A 19,699-nucleotide genomic window follows, 5' to 3' on the forward strand; every position below is an offset into this window, starting at 1 on the left:
AGAGATGCACCCCAGTGTTCATCGCATAGCATAGCAGCATTATTTACAAAGCCAAGATATGGAAGCAACCTAAGTGTCCATCAATAGATGAATGGCAAAAGAAGATGTGAGATATGTATATATGTGTGTATATATATGTCTGTATATATATACATATATATATACACACACGCACATATGTACGTATGGGTGTGTATGTGTGTGTGTGTATATATACACACAATGGAATACTACTCAGCCATAAAAAAGAATGAAAATTTTGTTATTTGCAGCAACAGGGTTGGATTTGAAGGGCATAATGCCAAGTGAAATAAGTCAGACAGAGAAAGACAAATACTGTATGATATCACTTATTTGTGGAATCTAAAAAATACAACAAAATAGTGAATATAACAAAAAAGAGAGCAGACTCACAGATACAGAGAACAAACTAGTGGTTACCAGTGGGGAGAGGGAGGTGGGGAGGGGCAACACAGGGGTAGGGGATTAAGAGGTACAAACTATCAGGTATAAAATAAGCTATGAGGATATATTGTACAACATAGGGAATATAGCCAATATTTTATAATAACTACAAATGGAGTATAACCTTTAAAAATTGTGAATCACTGTACTGTACACCTGTAACATATAATATTGTACTTCAACTATACTTCAATAAATATTTTTTAAAAAGAGTTGGCATATTATCATCGGTGCAACGGAACATCAGTGCAGGCTTGCCATGACCAGGGGTAGGTGGATGAGGTTGAGTTTTTAAAAATATCCTCCCATTGCCATTGGGGGATGAATGAGAGGAAAGCACAGGTCGATGTGGAGGGACCGGGGTAGAAGGGTTTTGCAGCATCCCCATGAGAGATGATTGTGGCTTGATCCAGAGCAAGGTGGAGAGATGTCAGACCCGGACAACAGGAGCTGTGTTTTGGAGGGCGACTCAGTAGGACCTCTTCATGGATCAGATGGAGTTGTTGAGGGAGAAGGACTTCAAATTTCTGACATGAGCAGTTGGGGAAATGAAAGTGCCTTCTCTAGAAACAGGGAAACCAAGGAAGGAGTCGATTATGGGAGATGGAAGTTGAGTCAAGAAGGATCCCAAGGGTACATGTGGCCCAAGGAGAGGAGTGCAGAGGCCAGGAATGCAGGTGTGTCAGTACCGTCTGGGAGGGCGATGCGTTTTCCAGACTCTCGTCCTGCTTGTTTTGATCTCCTCTACTCAGGATCTCAGAATGGTCCCGGGAGGAAAATGTATTTTTCTCTCCCTCCATTGACTATGCCTACAGAGCATACTGAGATACTGGCACATCGAAGGGAAATGATCTTCAACTGACTTCTGTTATTTCTCTTTCAGAATCATCCAGGAGTCTTGAATTTTCGAATACAACTGGAAAGCAAAGAACTGATTGTAAATCTGGAAAGAAACAAGTAAGTCGAGTTAATTCCTGTTTATGACACCATAGGAGAAAGTTACAACGTGGGGACTGGAGAGCGCTGTGTAATTGATGTTGGCATTTAGAGACACAGAACTAAATGTGTAGATTCATAATCCGAATTTGGATATGAGGCTGGAATTAACTTCAAAAAATGATCCAATGGAAAAATAGTTGTATTTTATCACTCTAAAAGAGAACTTTCTAGCTCAGCGGGTTTTTCTCATAGTTCTTTTTTTTCAGAGCCTGATGTTTCAAGGATAGAATTTAAGCATCCTCTGTTCTGTTCCAATAACAGTGTTCCATAATTAGTTGACTTTTGGCAGTTCCTGGGTTGTATAAGGAGAAACAGTTTCAAATGGGTAGAAGCTCTTTTTTCCTTGGGAAATACCAAGAGTTTATTTTATCTTTCAGACCTTGTCTCCAATGGTATGAAGTATTTATTTTATCTTTTTACTTAAAAATTTGGCCCTTTTTTTTTGAAAAATTATATATATTTTCAGAAAATGGTATTATATAGTTTTTCCTGTAGCACATGGATGTTATTACATATTTTGTATGCCTTCCCAGGAGAAAACTGTGCCTGGTTCAAGGCACAAGTAAAAATAACTCATATTCTTGTCACCCTTTATACTGCGGCTCTCCCCATGGGTTCCTCAGATCTAAAGGACCCCTACTATTCTAATTGATTAGTACCAGCAAAGAATCGAGCTCTCCTAATAAGCAATCTGTATTTAAAGATATAAGTTCCCAAGTCATGCTTGATTCAAAATTGGAGTTTCTGTCTTCCAGAATTACTGGTCCCTGTTTCTCACCCATCAGTGAAATGCTGATTTTTTGCTGAAATGACAGTGCAGATAAGACAGTTTCACTGAAATGAGTTCTGCCAGAGATATTGAGTCACCAAAATCTGACTCAGCATCTCTATGTAAATGAGTCAGATCACTTACTTATACTTACTTTGGTTTGAGGGTCCTGAGCAAATCAGATGAACGGGATCATGAATGGCCAATTGTAACCTTCAGTATCTGACACCATGGCCAACAGCAATTATTAAAAAATAGGTTTTAAAATGCATATGAATATCTATTACATATATATTTTAAATGAGTCTATGTAACATAGCGTGGCCTGCTTCTTGGGGGTCTGCAGCCTGCCTCTGCCTTTCTTGCGTGTTTCTCCCTCCCCATTAGATGGATTAAAAGCTTTTATGAACAGTAAATAATGCGTTTTTAGCTTTTCTTGTGACTTGGTGATCTTAAACTAGAGGTTCAGGAATACCTCTTGGATAATCAGGGGGCTGAACGGAAACCTGAATATTGCTTTTGATATGTCTCTCTTAGCAAAGTATATATTTTCATGCTCTTTTTTTTCATGTAAGAATATCATAGGACATTTACATTTTCGTACACTGCTGTTTGTACGTGGTTTTGAAAATATCTCAGTGGACGAAGCTTGGTATTCCTTGAAAGAGCAAAAGAAAATCAGGCTTCTGGTGGTGACGCATTTCCTCGATGGGGTTTTAGGATTGGCAGCTGGATTTGGGAAGTGTCTTTATTGCGACCGTTCTTATTGTTAGGCTGTTGGAGGAATGAGGTAAATGGCGCGAGTGAGACTGACCCTGGACCTTTACATGACAGTAGGGCTGCAGGTAGAAGAATGGAAATTGAAAACTGTAGGGAAAAAAATCAAGAGTCCCCACCCCCCAAAACAGTATCCCTGCCACCAAACACAGCGTTGGTTGGCATTTTGGTGAACGTGCATACGGATTTTCTTTTCCTTGTAGAAAAGGCTTTGCTTCTTTGGTCTTCCTAGTTGGTATTGTAGTCTGTGTGTAATATGATATCCTACTTCTTCATTTAGCTTTATAATGATGTCCTTTTCCGTATAGAAATGCATTTCTTCGAGCCCCTCTGGTTCTCTGAGTCTGTAAAGTGAGTTAATAGTGTTATTCGTGGTTCCCTTTGAAAATGATTTACCTTCCATTAAGGCGGGTGGTATGGTGCAAGCTAACTACTAGGCAGTGGCTAATTTGTATAAAAGATCATTTTCAAAGGTACCTTAATTTGCTCACTTCCGGTTCTGGGCCTTTCACAAAATAATCTCAAAATTAGAAAAGTTGTAAACTTAAAACTGTCTCTTCTTGGTTTATTTCTTTTCCCAACTTCACTGGCAAAGCATGTTTTAGAAAAGTATGTGGAGACGGTTTAATGTGTTCCTATAACGTTTTATAGCTTTATTTTAATTATCCTACTTATACTCATTGTGGAAATTTCATTCTGTTAAAAATGACATTTTCAAACTTAGAGCATGGTAATATGACTGTTTTAATAATCCACTTCCAATCCATTTCCACCAGTTACTTCAGTATAACAAAGTTTTGAAGACGGTGACATGTCTGTTCCATAAGCACTTCACTTTTGAAATGATGAATACCAAACAATTCTACAACTTTATAGGTAGAATGAAATGCTTGTATGCTACTGGTTGTTTGTCGGGCACAAAAGGTAATCAACCCATCCAAAATTAAAAATTCAAGTAGAATTTTTAATTTGCATAGCCTTTGGCCCAGTAGATCCAATTGGAGAAGTTATCCCAATGAAGCTATAAGAACCCAAAGATAAATGGACGAGGAAGCAGGATACATGTAAATATTTAACAACCAACAGAACAGAGAGCCCGACCAGTCTGAAGGTAACCTGGTCGGTACCCTGCTTCAGAGTCTACGGGGGGAATCAGCCCTGTGTTCAAGGATGTTCATTGCAGAAAGTTTTACCTAAAATAGGTCAACAGGAGATCGATTAAATAAGTTATGACTGAGCTATGAAATAATACTACACAGTAGTACATCTAAAGATGATGATGGAGACTTTTATTATTGTAAATAGCGTTGATAATATGACCGGTGTGAACGGCATGTTGGATAGTAGTTTACATGGCGTTCAGTTTTTATCTTAAAATTATACTCATGTACATGTATGCTCGAAAGATTTGGACATTTACTTTCTTTATTAATGTTTTACAACAAGAAAATATTGCTGTTAAAATTAGGAAAACTTTTTATTTTGAAGGAAAAAAAGCTGCTCTAAAAACTTGAAAATGGTTGTAATGAAGAATGTTGAAGTATTTACTATTCATAAAAAAGAAATGAGGGGCTTCCCGGGTGGCGCAGTGGTTGAGAGTCCGCCTGCTGATGCAGGGGACACGGGTTCGTGCCCCGGTCCGGGAAGATCTCACATGCCGCGGAACAGCTGGGCCCGTGAGCCATGGCCGCTGAGCCTGCGCGTCCGGAGCCTGTGCTCCGCAACGGGAGAGGCCACAACAGTGAGAGGCCCATGTACTGCAAAAAAAAAAAAGAGAATCTTGAAGAGAGAGGATATAGGTATATGTGTAACTGACTTACTTTGCTGTACACCTGAAACGAATACAAGATTGTATAGCAACTATACTTCAATAAAAAATTTTTTATAAGTGATGGATGTTAGGAAGGCCCCCAGCAATTTTCCAAGGGCTAAAAAGCTCTACCCATGGACTATATCCAGAAATCTATTTTAATTAAAAACCTGCTTTAAAATCATAACCAATATAAAGGTGTCTTCAGTGCTTTCAATCATAAAAATCATCATGTAAAGCAAATGCAAAAAGAGAGTCACCTAAGTAACCCCACTCCAAAACTCTTCGTGTGTAAACCAATTCTTCATGAAACAGGGCTGAATTTGTATTACATGGTTGTTTCAGGGAATCTATTTTATTTGCCTTCTAGCATCTCTAATTTGTGCAGAGATCAGATGCTGTTCACTTAAAATCTGTTTGTAGAGCCATAATTGAATGTTTAAAGAAACTCAAAGCTTCCCTGGAGAAGCATTTTTCATGATGTTGCTGTCTGCCTATGGAACTGCGGGAACCAGCTTTACAAGTTCCATAACTCTCCTGGATCCCCATGGATACCCAGGCCATTCCTTAAGCAGGTTCTCTGTGCAACTGCATCTTTGATCAAAATGCTTTATTGGACAGGCTGGCCAGCTTAGACATCCGTTTTTCCGGTTTAGGGTAATTAAAACTGATGGCGGTAGATCATTCCCACCCAGCTTTCTGTTTTCAAGCCCTGTCCGTCACTGGTTGAAGGCAATTGCCGGGGGAAGCCCACGGCCCACTTGATTTATATTTGGGGCGTCTCTGAGCTAGAAGAACTTTGGCATTGACTTTTCTTCTGTCTGGAATAATTCCAGACATCTCTTAGGGGGCCACTCTAATTAATATTCACTCCAGAACAGTTGCAGAAAGGAGCATTTTAAATTTGTCAAACATGGGCATAAATATTTGAGAAGGCATTTGTTGGACAGTATCTCAGCATATCATGATGTAGGGTAGAGAAATGCAGCCAGCGCAGAGGTGAGACCGGGTGGATTAGCAGTTGGCTGAATAACTACCTAGAGGATAGTAATCCGTTGTTCAGGTTGAACCAAATCGTGTTGGACAGCTGGACTGAGACTGCTGTCAGTGGCTGTAGGACGGCGTACAGGACCTCATCCTGGCCCACAATTTTGTCAGCCCATTGCTGATCACATTTCTTGGCAACGCAAAGCTGGGGGGGGGATAACTGTGCTCTGCGTGGCAGAATCTGGATCCTGGAGATTTCAGCAGTTTGGATCCATGGGCCAAAACTAACAAGATGAGATTTAATGGGGATAAATGTAAAGTCCTATTCTTGGGTTAACAAAAAAATAAATATTGTTACGTGCAGAAGGAAATTGACTAGTAGTTCTTGCGAATGAGACATAAAAATTCAATGTGAGCCCCTGAGGCCATGCGGCTGCTGAAAGGTGGCTGCCACCTGGGTGTGCGCAGGTTCCTGAGGTGGGTCCTGGACTGGAGAGGCCACCATTCTGCTGTGCATGACCCCGGTCAGGCCACATGCAGAACCCTGCCCCCTGCGCTGTTTCAAGCACGACGTTTGAAAGCTGCCTGCCACCGTTCTCGCCTCCACTATTGGACTTTCATCACCTCTCCCACCAGCTAGAGATGTCCTCAAGGTCAGGGGGCAGGGTCTTTACTTCCCCTTCCATCCCCTTCCTTGTGGCCTGGGCTGTGGTGGGCACTCTCTGAGCCCTTAGCAAAGAGTGAAGGATGGGACGTGGATGGCCTGGATCAGGCCAGGAGTGAGTCAGCAGGAGGTTAAAGGTCTGTCCTGGGTGGTGAGAGAAACTACCTATTGAAGGAGAAAGCTTCTGGAGAGAATGCTGCGGTGGGAGTCAGGAAGCCAGGTTCAGAAACCCAGCTTTGCTTCCAGCAACAAGATGCTTATATTTTCTCTGTTTCCTCATCTGCGAAATGCAATAAACGTCTGTGTACAGTCAGTGCCAAGAGGTTAGAGCTCATGTTCTTTCTGATGATCGGGTTTGAATGATTCAGTGACGTGTTCTTGTGGACCCAGTGATATTAGTTATTTCACCCAGTTGTATCCTTGGCTTCACTGTAACTGTGTCCTGTTTTAAATGTCCTAAATTAATAGAGATCAGGTTATGACTAAGCTGTACCCGTAAGTCTTGACGCTGGTCGAACATCTAATTCTGACAAGAGCTGGAAAGGATTCGTGTGCTAATCCTTTGGGTTCCTGTTGTTGTCATGGTCTTAACTTCACAATCTTGACATCCTCAGGAATTAGAATTTTAAAATCTTTGTTTGTGTGCAGAGTGCTATTTCTTTCCATTTCTACTCGTGCAGAGGAAGCCTCACCTGCCTGTCAGAGCCTCCGGCTTTAATTTGCCTGGTGGTTCTAATTATTGACTAAACTATTGAAGGTAAAACTGTGTTATAGAAACTTTACTATCTCATCTTATGTTTTTCTCTCTCAGCTTCCCTTCCGCCATTCACAAATCTTGTCGGTCTTTATTAATTCAAATGATTCTTAATGTTAATCAACAATAAATCAATGAGACCATTTCTCTTTTTACTTAGTCATTTATCCACAAACATTTTTTTGAATTTATTTTATTCAAGTATAGTTGATTTACAGTGTGGCGTTAATCTCTGTTGTACAGCAAAGTTACTCAGTTATACATATATATGCATTCTTTTCCATTATGTTTTATCACAGGATATTGAATATAGTTCCCTGTGCTATACAGTAGCGCCTTGTTGTTTATCCATTCTCTATATAATAGTTTGCATCTGCTAAACTCAAACTCCCAATAAATCCCTCCCTCAACCTCCTCCCCCTTGGCAACCACAAGTTTGTTCTCTATGTCTGTGAATCTGTTTTGGTTTCATAGATAAGTTCATTGGTGTCATATTTTAGATTCCACATATGAGTGATATCATATGGTATCTGTTGTTCTCCTTCTGACTTCACTTATATGTTAATCTCTAGTCGTATCCATGTTGCTGCAAATGGCATTATTTCATTCTTTTTTATGGCTGAGTAGTATCCCATCGTATATATGTAGCACATCGTCTTTATCCATTCACCTGTTGATAGACATTTAGATTGTTTCCATGTCCTGACTATTGTGAATAGTGCTGCTATGAACATAGGGGTGCATGTATCGTTTTGAGTTATCGTTTTGTCCGGATATACGCCCAGGAGTGGGATTGCAGGATCATACGGCAGCTCTGTTTTTAGCACAGACATTTATTTCATACCAGACACTACAGTTGGCACTGCTGATAGAGTCATCAACAAGGTAAAGTCCTTGTCCTCTTGGAGGTCAGTCAAGGAGCCCAACGCTGAACAGGTCATCACAGGACCGTACTGAATGACAGTGGTGCTGAGAGCTAAAGAAGACAAGCAGGGGGCCCAGCCTGGTTCAGGAAGGAACCATGCAATGAAGCAGCATTTACGCTTTGCATGAACAGGGGTGAGCCAGGTAAAGGAGGGCAGAGCGTAGAGGGTTCTAGAGAGAAGGATGTGCATACGGAAAGTTCCCGAAAGCAGGGGAAGCAGCGTTGAAGTGTTTTGGAAATGAAGGTCCGTGTGCTGGTGAGCAAGAGGGAGATGGGGAGAGAAGAGTGGAAACCAGTCCATGTGGGACCTTGGGCTCCATGATAAGACCTTGTATTTTCTCGTAAGAACCATGGTGCCTCATGGAAGCAAGGCCTGTAAGCAGGGCACTGACTTTCATAGAAGGGAATAGATGAGAATGTTCTGGACAGAGAATGGACAGAAATGGATGGGCAGTCGAATGTATGGTGTAATATGGAAAGGAAGATGTCAGGGATAATTCTTATACATGAAATGCTGGAAGAACAGTGATGCCCTTTGATCAGAAGAGAGAACCCTAGGAAAGGACCAAGAACTTGCCATTTGAGCAGGGGCCAGGGACACAAAGATGTGGATCGTGGTGCCCATGGTCCTCCGGGTCTTGGGGGAAGGTGGACATTTGGGCCTCACAGAATCCACTCTGGAGGTGACTGTGGAGTGTTCTCGTGTGGACCTGGCCCCTGGGCTCCATGGATGTTTGCAGCAGTGGCTGGGGCTCTGGGCTGGAGAACATGAGCCTGCGGTGGGTGGAACTTCGCGAGACATTGGCCGTGGCCTCGAGAGTATCTGAATAGCCATCACGGCCTCAGGCAGTGTCACTGCTTCCTGCACTTCCCAGGCGGGAGCCAGGTGGGGCGAGCCTGTGGCCTCTGGGCTCGCTCCCAAGCCCAGTTCTGTGTCCTTCTTACGATCTGTCTCCAGGCAGTGGGTATGCCCCTCCACCAGGATCACGCACAGACTCTCACTGTCCTTCAAGTCTGGGGCATTTGAGGACCACCTGGGGAGCTTATTCCAAAGACAGATGCCTGGCTCCGCTTCTCTCTATTGAAGCAGCATCCCCAGTGGTAGGACCTGTATTCTGTGTTCCTCAAGGAGCTATGTTCATGCTTTAATTAGAGAGCCATTGGCCTCGCGAAGCTATTTAAATTAATCTTAAAAGATTAAAACTTTAGTTCCTTGGTCACACTAGCCATGGTTCAAGTGCTCTGTAATCCCATTTGGCTACAGGAATGTTTCCATCATGGCAAGAGGGTCTGTTGGACATTGCTGGGATAGGCAGGAAACACCAGCTGGCCAGCTCCTTCCAGTTTGGGGTCTTGGCTGACGCATGGCCAGTGGGAATGTTCTTTCCTGCAGGGAGTCACACACTTCTTCAGGTTGCCTAATTCCTGCAGCTTAATAAGCTTCATCCCTCACTGTAGGGAATCGGGCAGTACCAGAGGGGTCACCTCTACACCTTGAAGAAGTCAGGAAAGGATGGGAGAAAATTCTCTAAGCATGACTGTAGACTCATGGATTTGACGCCAGCTACGCGGACATCAGCGATCTTGTAACTAGACCAAACTCCTTCCGGTTTCAGTTCCAATCTCTCAGCCTGAACATTTAAGATCTTTCTAATTGGGCTAAATTTTGTTCCCTGGATAAGAACTAAATTCCCTTGAGCTTCCCTCCTCACGGCAGTCTTTGAAGTTATACAGACACTGGAAAAGGTCAGAACACCATTTTTAGAGTTTTTGTTCTTCAACCTGACTTAACTTTAAAGAGCCTAAATCAGTTAAGATCAACCTTTTCAAAACGGTGCCCCTCTGGGTGCCAATTTGAGAACGTGGCAGCCTTGAGCACCTTCTGTGAAGCTAGAAGGACTTGAAAAGGGCATTTGATGTGGAAGTGGGTCTCCACGTTTAATTACGTCACTTGTCGTCTTTCACTTCTTGTGCTGTGGGTGTATGATTTGCTGATGAAAACCCTGCTGTGTCCTCGGGGTTCCTCTCCAGAACTGCATCCCAGGTGGATAATAATGGCTGTCCTGACCATTTCCAGATGGTCTCTGGTGGCCTAGGGGAGAGCTGATGCTGGCTTTGTGGTTGTCATTTCACTGTCCCCTTCCCTGCCGGGTGGCCAGGGGTGATTGTGTGCAGGTGCTATACAGGCTGGTGTATTTATGGCAAGTCTCTTGCCTTTTTCTAGTTGTCATGTCCTCAACAGAAAGACCATGATGCTTCTGTTTGTGTGACATAATGACTCTTCATTGATCACATGAGACAATAAATAAAACTAACCCTGAAGAGAGCTTAAAACACTTTGATTACTACATCTAAGTCTCTTTTTAATATACAGGTTCCTGGTTCCTTTTTTTTTTTTTTAATTCTTGCAGTTGACAACTTGTAATCCTTGTGAGTGAAACCAGGTTGCTTGCCCAGTAGAATTTTCCACATTCATGATTTTGCTGACTTCATCCCCATGGTGTCATCTCACCCATTCCTCTGTCCCCTGTGTTTTCTGTTAACCAGTAGTTAGAGCTACAGCCTTGAGCAGATTCAGGTTCTGGTTTTTTTGGCAGGACTACCTTGTGAGGGATGCTGCATCCTTTTCTTGCATCACATCAGTTCTGTGACCTCTGCTTGTCTCTTTTTTGAGATGTTGGATGGATCTCTGGGTTCAGGGATCATTCTAATGCTTCCATTGTAGAGCTCCGCACCAACCTTTAGCTGCCAGAGTCAGTGGCCAGTAACAATGAATGCCTAGATCAGTTCTCTGTTTCGGTCTAGCAAAGGGGGTGATGTTCTTGTTCTATTGTTCCTTCATTTGTTAGCTGGAATTCTTCTAGAGAAGAACTTTTCCCCATCAACTCCTGGTTTACCCCGAGGTCCGAGGGGAAAGGCAGGATACTCTTTAGGGAACACCGCTAATCATTGCTCTGCCTTTGCCTGTCGGTAGTCACTGTATTCCCCAAACTTAGCACCTCACTTTTGGGGGTTCATTCCACAGCCTCTTGTTGAGCACCCATATTTGTGACAGACTCCATGAGGGTGCAGAAGTGTGCCTGAGCCTATCCCTGAGCAGCTGCTGGAGTGCAGGTTTCAGCCTAACTCTGAAATCACTCCATTGAGACTCTGATTTTCTTGTCCTTTTAAAATCAAATGCATCTGGGCTTCCCTGGTGGCGCAGTGGTTGGGAGTCCGCCTGCCAGTGCAGGGGACGCGGGTTCAAGCCCTGGTCCGGGAGGATCCCACATGCCGCGGAGCAGCTGAGCCCGTGAGCCACAGCTGCTGAGCCTGTGCTCTGGAGCCCACGAGCCACGGCTGCTGAAGCCCGCGCGCCTGGAGCCCGTGCTTCATGGCAAGAGAGGCCACCGCAGTGAGGGGCCCACGCACCGCAGGGAAGGGTGGCCCCCACTCGCCGTGACTGGAGAGGGCCCACGCGCAGCAACGATTACCCAACGCAGCCACAAATAAATAAATTTTTAAAAAATCAAATGCGTCCCAGCATCCTGTGTGGAAGCAGATGCTCAGGGGGTAGAATAGGAAAGCAGAATCTGGCCCCAGCATCACTGGCATGAAAACCAGAGTTTCTGAATTGGAGTCCAGACATTGCCTGTCCCTTCAAGGGCTGTTTCCATGGCAACAACAACGGCAAATTAAAGCATCTGTTTCCTTGGCAAGCAGATTTAGTCACACTGAAGGAAAACGGCAGTAAATTCCTCAAACATCTGTGGCCTGAAAAGATGCAGAGGCTAGCCACACGTGTTCAGGTACACCTGAGAAAAGTAGAAAGAGGACGTCTATCTAAAAATGTTAGGAAATAGTCACTTCTTTCCTCTCAATGTGCTGGTGGATTTCACTGTGGGATAAAGTGGATTTAACATAAGTGGAGAACAAGAGTTTCTTTATTTTTTTATGATTTTCTTCCTTATGAAAAACATGTGGCAGATAGAAGATGATATAAAGCCAACCTCCACAGCAGGGAAATTATTTGGGGAGATGATTTATTTAAGCACAGAGTTGTTTTCACAGCCCTTCTAAGACTACCTCTTCGGTCTCAACTGGCCTAGAGGATTTTATTGGTCAGTTTCTTGGTTTTCTTTGAAAAATCTGACAGGCTCCAGTTGAGATTCCCTCTGTGCTATGTTGGCGGCCAAGCAGCACCCATGTGACAAATGTCAATGCTACGGAAGCTCCCTTAGGAGCTCTGGGATATGGTTTTTTTGTTTGTTTCTTCTTTGTTTCTTAGTTTAAATTTTGCCCCTTTTATTTTTACATCATGCAGAAAATTGTTAACTCCATGCATAGACTTTGACTACTAAAGGTCTGTATTTGGACAAACAGTTATTGCTCCAGATTCTACCAGTTGCCTACTGAATGCTATTTCTTTCTTTCTTTTTTTTTTTAACATCTTTATTTGAGTATAATTGCTTTACAATGGTGTGTCAGTTTCTGCTTTACAACAAAGTGAATCAGTTATACATATACATATGTCCCCATATCTCTTCCCTCTTGCGTCTCCCTCCCTCCCACCCTCCCTATCCCAACCCTCTAGGTGGTCACAGAGCACCAAGCTGATCTCCCTGTGCTAATGCAGCTGCTTCCCACTAGCTATCGGTTTTACATTTGGTAGTGTGTATATGTACATGCCACTCTCTCACTTTGTCCCAGCTTACACTTCGCCCTCCCCATGTCCTCAAGTCCATTCTCTAGTAGGTCTGCGTCTTTATTCCTGACCTGCCCCTAGGTTCGTCTGACCATTTTTTTTCTTTTTTTCTTTTTTTTAGATTCCATATATATGTGTTAGTATACGGTATTTGTTTTTCTCTTTCTGACTTACTTCACTCTGTATGACAGACTCTCGTTTCTTTTTATGGCTGAGTAATAGTCCATTGTATATATGTGCCACATCTTCTTTATCCATTCATCTGTTGATGGGCACTTAGGTTGCTGCCACGTCCTGGCTATTGTAAATAAAGCTGCAATGAACAGTTTGGTACATGACTCTTTTTGAATTATGCTTTTCTCAGGGTATATGCCCAGTAGTGGGATTGCTGGGTCATATGGTAGTTCTATTTGTAGTTTTTTAAGGAACCCCCATACTGTTCTCTATAGTGGCTGTATCAATTTACATTCCCACCAACAGTGCAAGAGGGTCCCCTTTTCTCCACACCCTCTCCAGCATTTATTGTTTCTAGATTATTTGATGATGGCCATTCTGACTGGTGTGAGATGATATCTCACTGTAGTTTTGATCTGCATTTCTCTAGTGATTAATGATGTTGAGGATTCTTTCATGTGTTTCTTGGCAAACTGTATATCTTCTTTGGAGAAATGTCTATTTAGGTTTTCTGCCCATTTTTGGATTGGGTTGTTTGTTTTTCTGTTACTGAGCTGCATGAGCTGCTTGTAAATTTTGGAGATTAATCCTTTGTCAGTTGCTTCATTTGCAAATATTTTCTCCCATTCTGAGGGTTGTCTTTTCGTCTTGTTTATGGTTTCCTTTGCTGTGCAAAAACTTTTAAGTTTCATTAGGTCCCATTTGTTTATTTTCATTTTTATTTCCATTTCTCTAGGAGGTGGGTCGAAAAGGAACTTGCTGTGATTTATGCCATAGAGTGTTCTGCCTATGTTTTCCTCTAAGAGTTTGATGGTGTCTGGCCTTACATTTAGGTCTTTAATCCATTTTGAGTTTATTTTTGTGTATGGTGTTAGGGAGTGTTCTAATTTCATTCTTTTACATGTAGCTGTCCAGTTTACCCAGCACCACTTATTGAAGAGGCTGTCTTTTCTCCACTGTATATTCTTGCCTCCTTAATCAAAGATAAGGTGACCGTATGTGCGTGGGTTTATCTCTGGGCTTTCTATCCTGTTCCATTGATGTATATTTCTGTTTTTGTGCCACTATGATACTGTCTTGTTTACTGTAGCTTTGTTGTATAGTCTGCAGTCAGGGAGCCTGATTCCTCCAGCTCCGTTTTTCTTTCTCAAGATTGCTTTGGCTATTCGGGGTCTTCTGGGTTTCCATACAAATTGCGAAATTTTTTGTTCTAGTTCTGTGAAAAATGCTAGTGGCAGTTTGATAGGGATTGCAATGAATCTGTAGATTGTTTTGGGTAGTAGAGTCATTTTCACAATATTGATTCTTCCAATCCAAGAACATGGTATATCTCTCCATCTATTTGTATCATCTTTAATTTCTTTCATCAGTGTCTTATAATTTTCTGCATACAGGTCTTTTGTCTCCTTAGGTAGGTTTATTCCTAGATATTTTATTCTTTTTGTTGCAGTGGTAAATGGGAGTGTTTCCTTAATTTCTCTTACAGAATTTTCATTATTAGTGGATAGGAATGCAAGAGCTTTCTGTGCATTAATTTTGTATTCAGCAACTTCACCAAATTCATTGATTAGCTCTAGTAGTTTTCTGGTAGCATCTTTAGGATTCTCTATGTATAGTATCCTGTCATCTGCAAACAGTGACAGCTTTACTTCTTCTTTTCCAATTTGGATTCCTTTTATTTCTTTTTCTTCTCTGATTGCTGTGGCTAAAATTTCCAAGACTGTGTTGAATAATAGTGGTAAGAGTGGGCAACCTTGTCTCGTTCCTGATCTTAGTGGAAATGGTTTCAGTTTTTCACCACTGAGGACAATGTTGGCTGTGGGTTTGTCATATATGGCCTTTATTAGGTTGAGGAAAGTTCCCTCTATGCCTACTTTCTGGAGGGTTATATCATAAATGGATGTTGAATTTTGTCAAAAGCTTTCCCTGCATCTATTGAGATGATCATATGATTTTTCTCCTTCAATTTGTTAATATGGTGTATCCTGTTGATTGATTTGTGTATATTGAAGAATCCTTGCATTGCTGGGATAAACCCCACTTGAACATAGTGTATGATCCTTTTAATGTGCTGTTGGATTCTGTTTGCTAGTATTTTTGCGTCTATGTTCATCAGTGATATTGGCCTGTAGTTTTCTGTTTCTGTGACATCTTTGTCTGGTTTGGGTATCAGAGTGATGGTGGCCTTGTAGAATGAGTTTGGTAGTGTTCCTCCCTCTGTTATATTTTAGAAGAATTTGAGAAGGATAAGTGTTAGCTCTTCTCTAAATGTTTGATAGAATTTGCCTGTGAAGCCATCTGGTCCTGGGCTTTTGTTTGTTTGAAGATTTTTAATCACAGTTTCAATTTCAGTGCTTGTGATTTGTGTGTTCATATTTTCTATTACTTCCTGGTTCAGTCTCAGAAGGTTGTGCATTTCTAAGAATTTGTCCATTTCTTCCAGGTTGTCCATTTTTTTGGCATATAGTTGCTTGTAGTAATCTCTCATGATCCTTTGTATTTCTGCAGTGTCAGTTGTCACTTCTCCTTTTTCGTTTCTAATTCTATTGATTTGTGTCTTCTCCCTTTTTTTCTTGATAAGTCTGGGTAACGGTTTATCAATTTTGTTAATGTTCTTGAAGAACCAGCTTTTAGTTTTATTGATCTTTGCTATAGTTTCCTTCATTTCTTTTTCATTTATTTCTGATGTGATCTTTATGATTTCTTTCCTTCTGCTAACTTTGGGGTTTTTTTGTTCTTCTTTCTCTGATTGCTTTAGGTGTAAGGTTAGGTTGTTTATTTGAGGTGTTTCTTATTTCTTAAGGTAGGCTTGTATAGCTATAAACTTCCCTCTTAGAACTGCTTTTGCGGCATCCCATGGGTTTTGGGTCATCGTGTTTTCTTTTTCATTTGTTTCTAGGTATTTTTTTATTTCCTCTTTGATTTCTTCAGTGATCTCTTGGTTGTTAAATAGTGTGTTGTTTAGCCTCCATGTGTTTGTATTTCTTACAGATTTTTTCCTGTAATTGATATGTAGTCTCATAGCATTGTGGTCAGAAAAGATACTTAAAAGATACTTGATATGATTTCAATTTTCTTAAATTTACCAAGGCTTGATTTGTGACCCAAGATATGATCTATCCTGGAGCATGTTCCATGAGCACTTGAGAAGAATATGTATGCTGTTGTTTTTGGATGGAATGTCCTATAAATATCAGTTAAGTCCCTCTTGTTTAATGCATCATTTAAAGCTTGTGTTTCCTTATTTATTTTCATTTTGGATGATCTGTCCATTGGTGAAAGTGGAGTGTTAAGGTCCCCTACTATGACTGTGTTACTGTCAATTTCCTCTTTTAGAGCTGTTAGCAGTTGCCTTATGTATTGAGGTGCTCCTATGTTGGGTGCATAAATATTTACAATTGTTATATCTTCTTCTTGGATCGATCCCTTGATCATTATGTAGTGTCCTTCTTTGTCTCTTGTAATAGTCTTCATGTTAAAGTCTATTTTGTCTGATATGAGAACTGCTACTCCACCTTTCTTTTGATTTCCATTTGCATGGAGTATCTTTTTCCATCCCCTCACTTTCAGTCTGTATGTGTCCCTAGGTGTGAAGTGGATCTCTTTTGGACAACATATATATGGGTCTTGTTTTTGTATTCATTCAGCCAGTCTACGTCTTTTGGTTGGAGCATTTAATCCATTTACATTTAATGTAATGATCAATATGTATGTTCCTATTACCATTTTCTTAATTGTTTTGGGTTTATTATTGTAGTTCTTTTCCTTCTCTTGTGTTTCCTGCCTAGAGAAGTTCCTTTAGCATTTGTTGTAAAGCTGGTTTGGTGGTGCTGAATTCCCTTAGCTTTTGTTTGTCTGTAAAGATTTTAATTTCTCCATCAAATCTGAATGAGATCCTTGCTAGGTAGAGTAATCTTGGTTGTAGGCTTTTCTCTTTCATCACTTTAAATATGTCCTACCACTCCCTTCAGGCTTGCAGAGTTTCTGCTGAAAGATCAGCTGTTAACCTTATTGGGATTCCCTTGTGTGTTATTTGTTGTTTTTCCCTTAGTGCTTTTAATATATTTTTCTTTGTATTCAATTTTTGATAGTTTGATTAATATGTGTCTTGGCATGTTTCTCCTTGGATTTATCCTGTATGGGACTCTGTGTGCTTCCTGGACTTGATTAACTATTTCGTTTCCCAGATTAGGGAAGTTTTCAACTATAATCTCTTCAAATATTTTCTCAGTCCCTTTCTTTTTCTCTTCTTCTTCTGGGACCCCTGTAATTTGAATGTTGGTGCATTTAATGTTGTTCCAGAGGTCTCTGAGACTGTCCTCAATTATTTTCATTCTTTTTCCTTTATTCTGCTCTGCGGTAGTTATTTCCACTATTTTATCTTCCAGGTCACTTTTCTGTTCCTCTGCCTCAGTTATTCTGCTATTGATCCCTTCTAGAGAATTTTTAATTTCATTTATTGTGTTGTTCATCTCTGTTTGTTTGGTCTTTAGTTCTTCTAGGTCCTTGTTGAACGTTTCTTGTATTTTCTCCATTCTATTTCCACAATTTTGGATCATCTTTACTATGATTATTCTGAATTCTTTTTCAGGTAGATTGCCTATTTCCTCTTCATTTGTTAGGTCTGGTGCGTTTTTGCCTTGCTCCTTCATCTGCTGTGTGTTTCTCTGTCTTCTCATTTTGCTTAACTTACTGTGTTTGGGGTCTCCTTTTCACAGGCTGCAGGTTCGTAGTTTCCGTTGTTTTGGGTGTCTGTCCCCAGTGGCTAAGGTTGGTGCAGTGGGTTGTGTAGGCTTCCTGGCGGAGGGGACTAGTGCCTGTGTTCTGGTGGATGAGGCTGGCTCTTGTCTTTCTGGTGGGCAGGTCCACGTCTGGTGGTGTGTTTTGGGGTGTCTGTGGCCTTTTTATGATTTTAGGCAGCCTCTGTGCTAACGGATGGGGTTGTGTTCCTGTCTTGCTAGTTGTTTGGCATAGGGTGTCCTGCACTGTAGCTTGCTGGTCATTGAGTGGAGCTGGGTCTTGGCATTGAGATGGAAATCTCTGGGAGATTTTCATCATCTGATATTAAGTGGAGCTGGGAGGTCTCTTGTGGACCAGTCTCCTGAACTTGGCTCTCCCACCTCAGTGGCAGAGCCCTGATGCCTGTCTGGAGCACCTAGAGCCTGTCCTCCACACGGCTCAGAATTAAAGGGAGAAAAAAAAAGAAAGAAAGAAGTAAAGAAAGAAAGAAAGGAAGGACGGAAGGAAGGAATAAAGAAGATAAAATTAAGTAAAATAAAATAATTAAAATAAAAAATAACTATTAAGGAAAAAAATTTTAAGTAATAAAAAAACAAAAATACAACAGACAGAAGAACCCTAGGACCAATGGTAAAAGCAAACCTATACAGACAAAATCACACACAGAAGCATACACATACACATTCAGAGAAAGAGAAAAAGGGAAAAAATATATATATCATTGCTCCCAAAGTCCACCTCCTCAATTTGGGATGATTCCTTGTCTATTCAGGTATTCCACAGATGCAGGGTACATCAGGTTGATTGTGGAGATTTAAGCCACTGCTCCTGAGGCTTCTGGGAGAGATGTCCCTTTCTCTTCTTTGTTCACACAGCTTCCGGGGTTCAGCTTTGGGTTTGGCCCCGCCTCTGCATGTAGGTTGCCTGAGGGCGTCTGTTCCTACCCAGACAGGACGGGGTTAAAGGAGCTGCTGATTCGGGGGCTCTGGCTCACTCACTCCGGTGGGAGGGAGGGGCATGGAGTGCGGGGCAAGCCTGCGGAGGCAGAGGCCGGCGTGACGTTGCACCAGCCTGAGGTGCGCTGTGCATTCTCCCGGGGAAGTTGTCCCTGGATCCCGGGACACTGGCAGTGGCGGGCTGCACAGGCTCCCCGGAAGGGGGGTGTGGATAGTGACCTGTGCTGCAAACAGGCTCCTTGGTGGCGGCAGCAGCAGCCTTAGCGTCTCCTGCCCGTCTCTGGGGTCCGCGCTGTTAGCCGCGGCTCGCGCCCGTCTCTGGAGCTCCTTTAAGCGGTGCTCTGAATCCCTTCTCCTCGCGCACCAGGAAACAAAGAGGCAAAAAAACTTTTCCCCGGACTCCCTTCTGGCTAGCCGTGGCGCACTAACCCCCTGCAGACTGTGTTCACGCCGCCAACCCCAGTCCTCTCCCTGCGCTCAGACCGAAGCCCGAGCCTCAGCTCCCAGCCCCGCCCGCCCCGGCGGGTGAGCAGGCAAGCCTCTCGGGCTGGTGAGTGCCAGTCGGCCCTGATCCTCTGTGCGGGAATCTCTCCGCTTTGCCCTCCGCACCCCTGTGGCTGTGCTCTCCTCCGCGGCTCCGAAGCTTTCCCCCTCCGCCACCCGCAGTCTCTGCCCGCGAAGGGGTTTCCTATTGTGTGGGAACCTTTCCTCCTTCACGGCTCGCTCCCACTGGTGCAGGTCCCGTCACTATTCTTTTGTCTCTGTTGATTCTTTTTTCTTTTGCCTTACCCAGGTACGTGGCTAGGTCTTTTGGGAGGTCTGAGGTCTTCTGCCAGCGTTCAGTAGGTGTTCTGTAGTTGTTCCACGGGTAGTTGTATATCTGATGTATTTGTGGGGACGAAGGTGATCTCCCCGTCTTACTCTTCCACCATCTTGAAGCTCCTCTGGGATACGGTTTTTATGTGCAGTTTTCACAAAGGAAAGAATTATTAATA

General features: G+C 42.3%; 1 protein-coding gene across 1 annotated transcript in view; it reads left to right on the forward strand.

Moving 5' to 3' along the window:
* Positions 1-19,699, forward strand: part of ADAM12 (ADAM metallopeptidase domain 12) — a gene marked incomplete at its 3' end in the record, with an annotated part of 388,619 nt that overhangs the window by 113,690 nt on the left and 255,230 nt on the right. The window contains exon 3 of the mRNA XM_082855064.1: positions 1,349-1,422. Coding sequence (XP_082711190.1) covers positions 1,349-1,422 — 74 coding nt within the window. The remainder of the gene's footprint in view (positions 1-1,348; positions 1,423-19,699) is intronic.

This window comes from Leucopleurus acutus (assembly GCF_964270905.1).
Source record: "Leucopleurus acutus genome assembly, chromosome: 14".
In the NCBI taxonomy this organism is placed as follows: domain Eukaryota; kingdom Metazoa; phylum Chordata; class Mammalia; order Artiodactyla; family Delphinidae; genus Leucopleurus; species Leucopleurus acutus.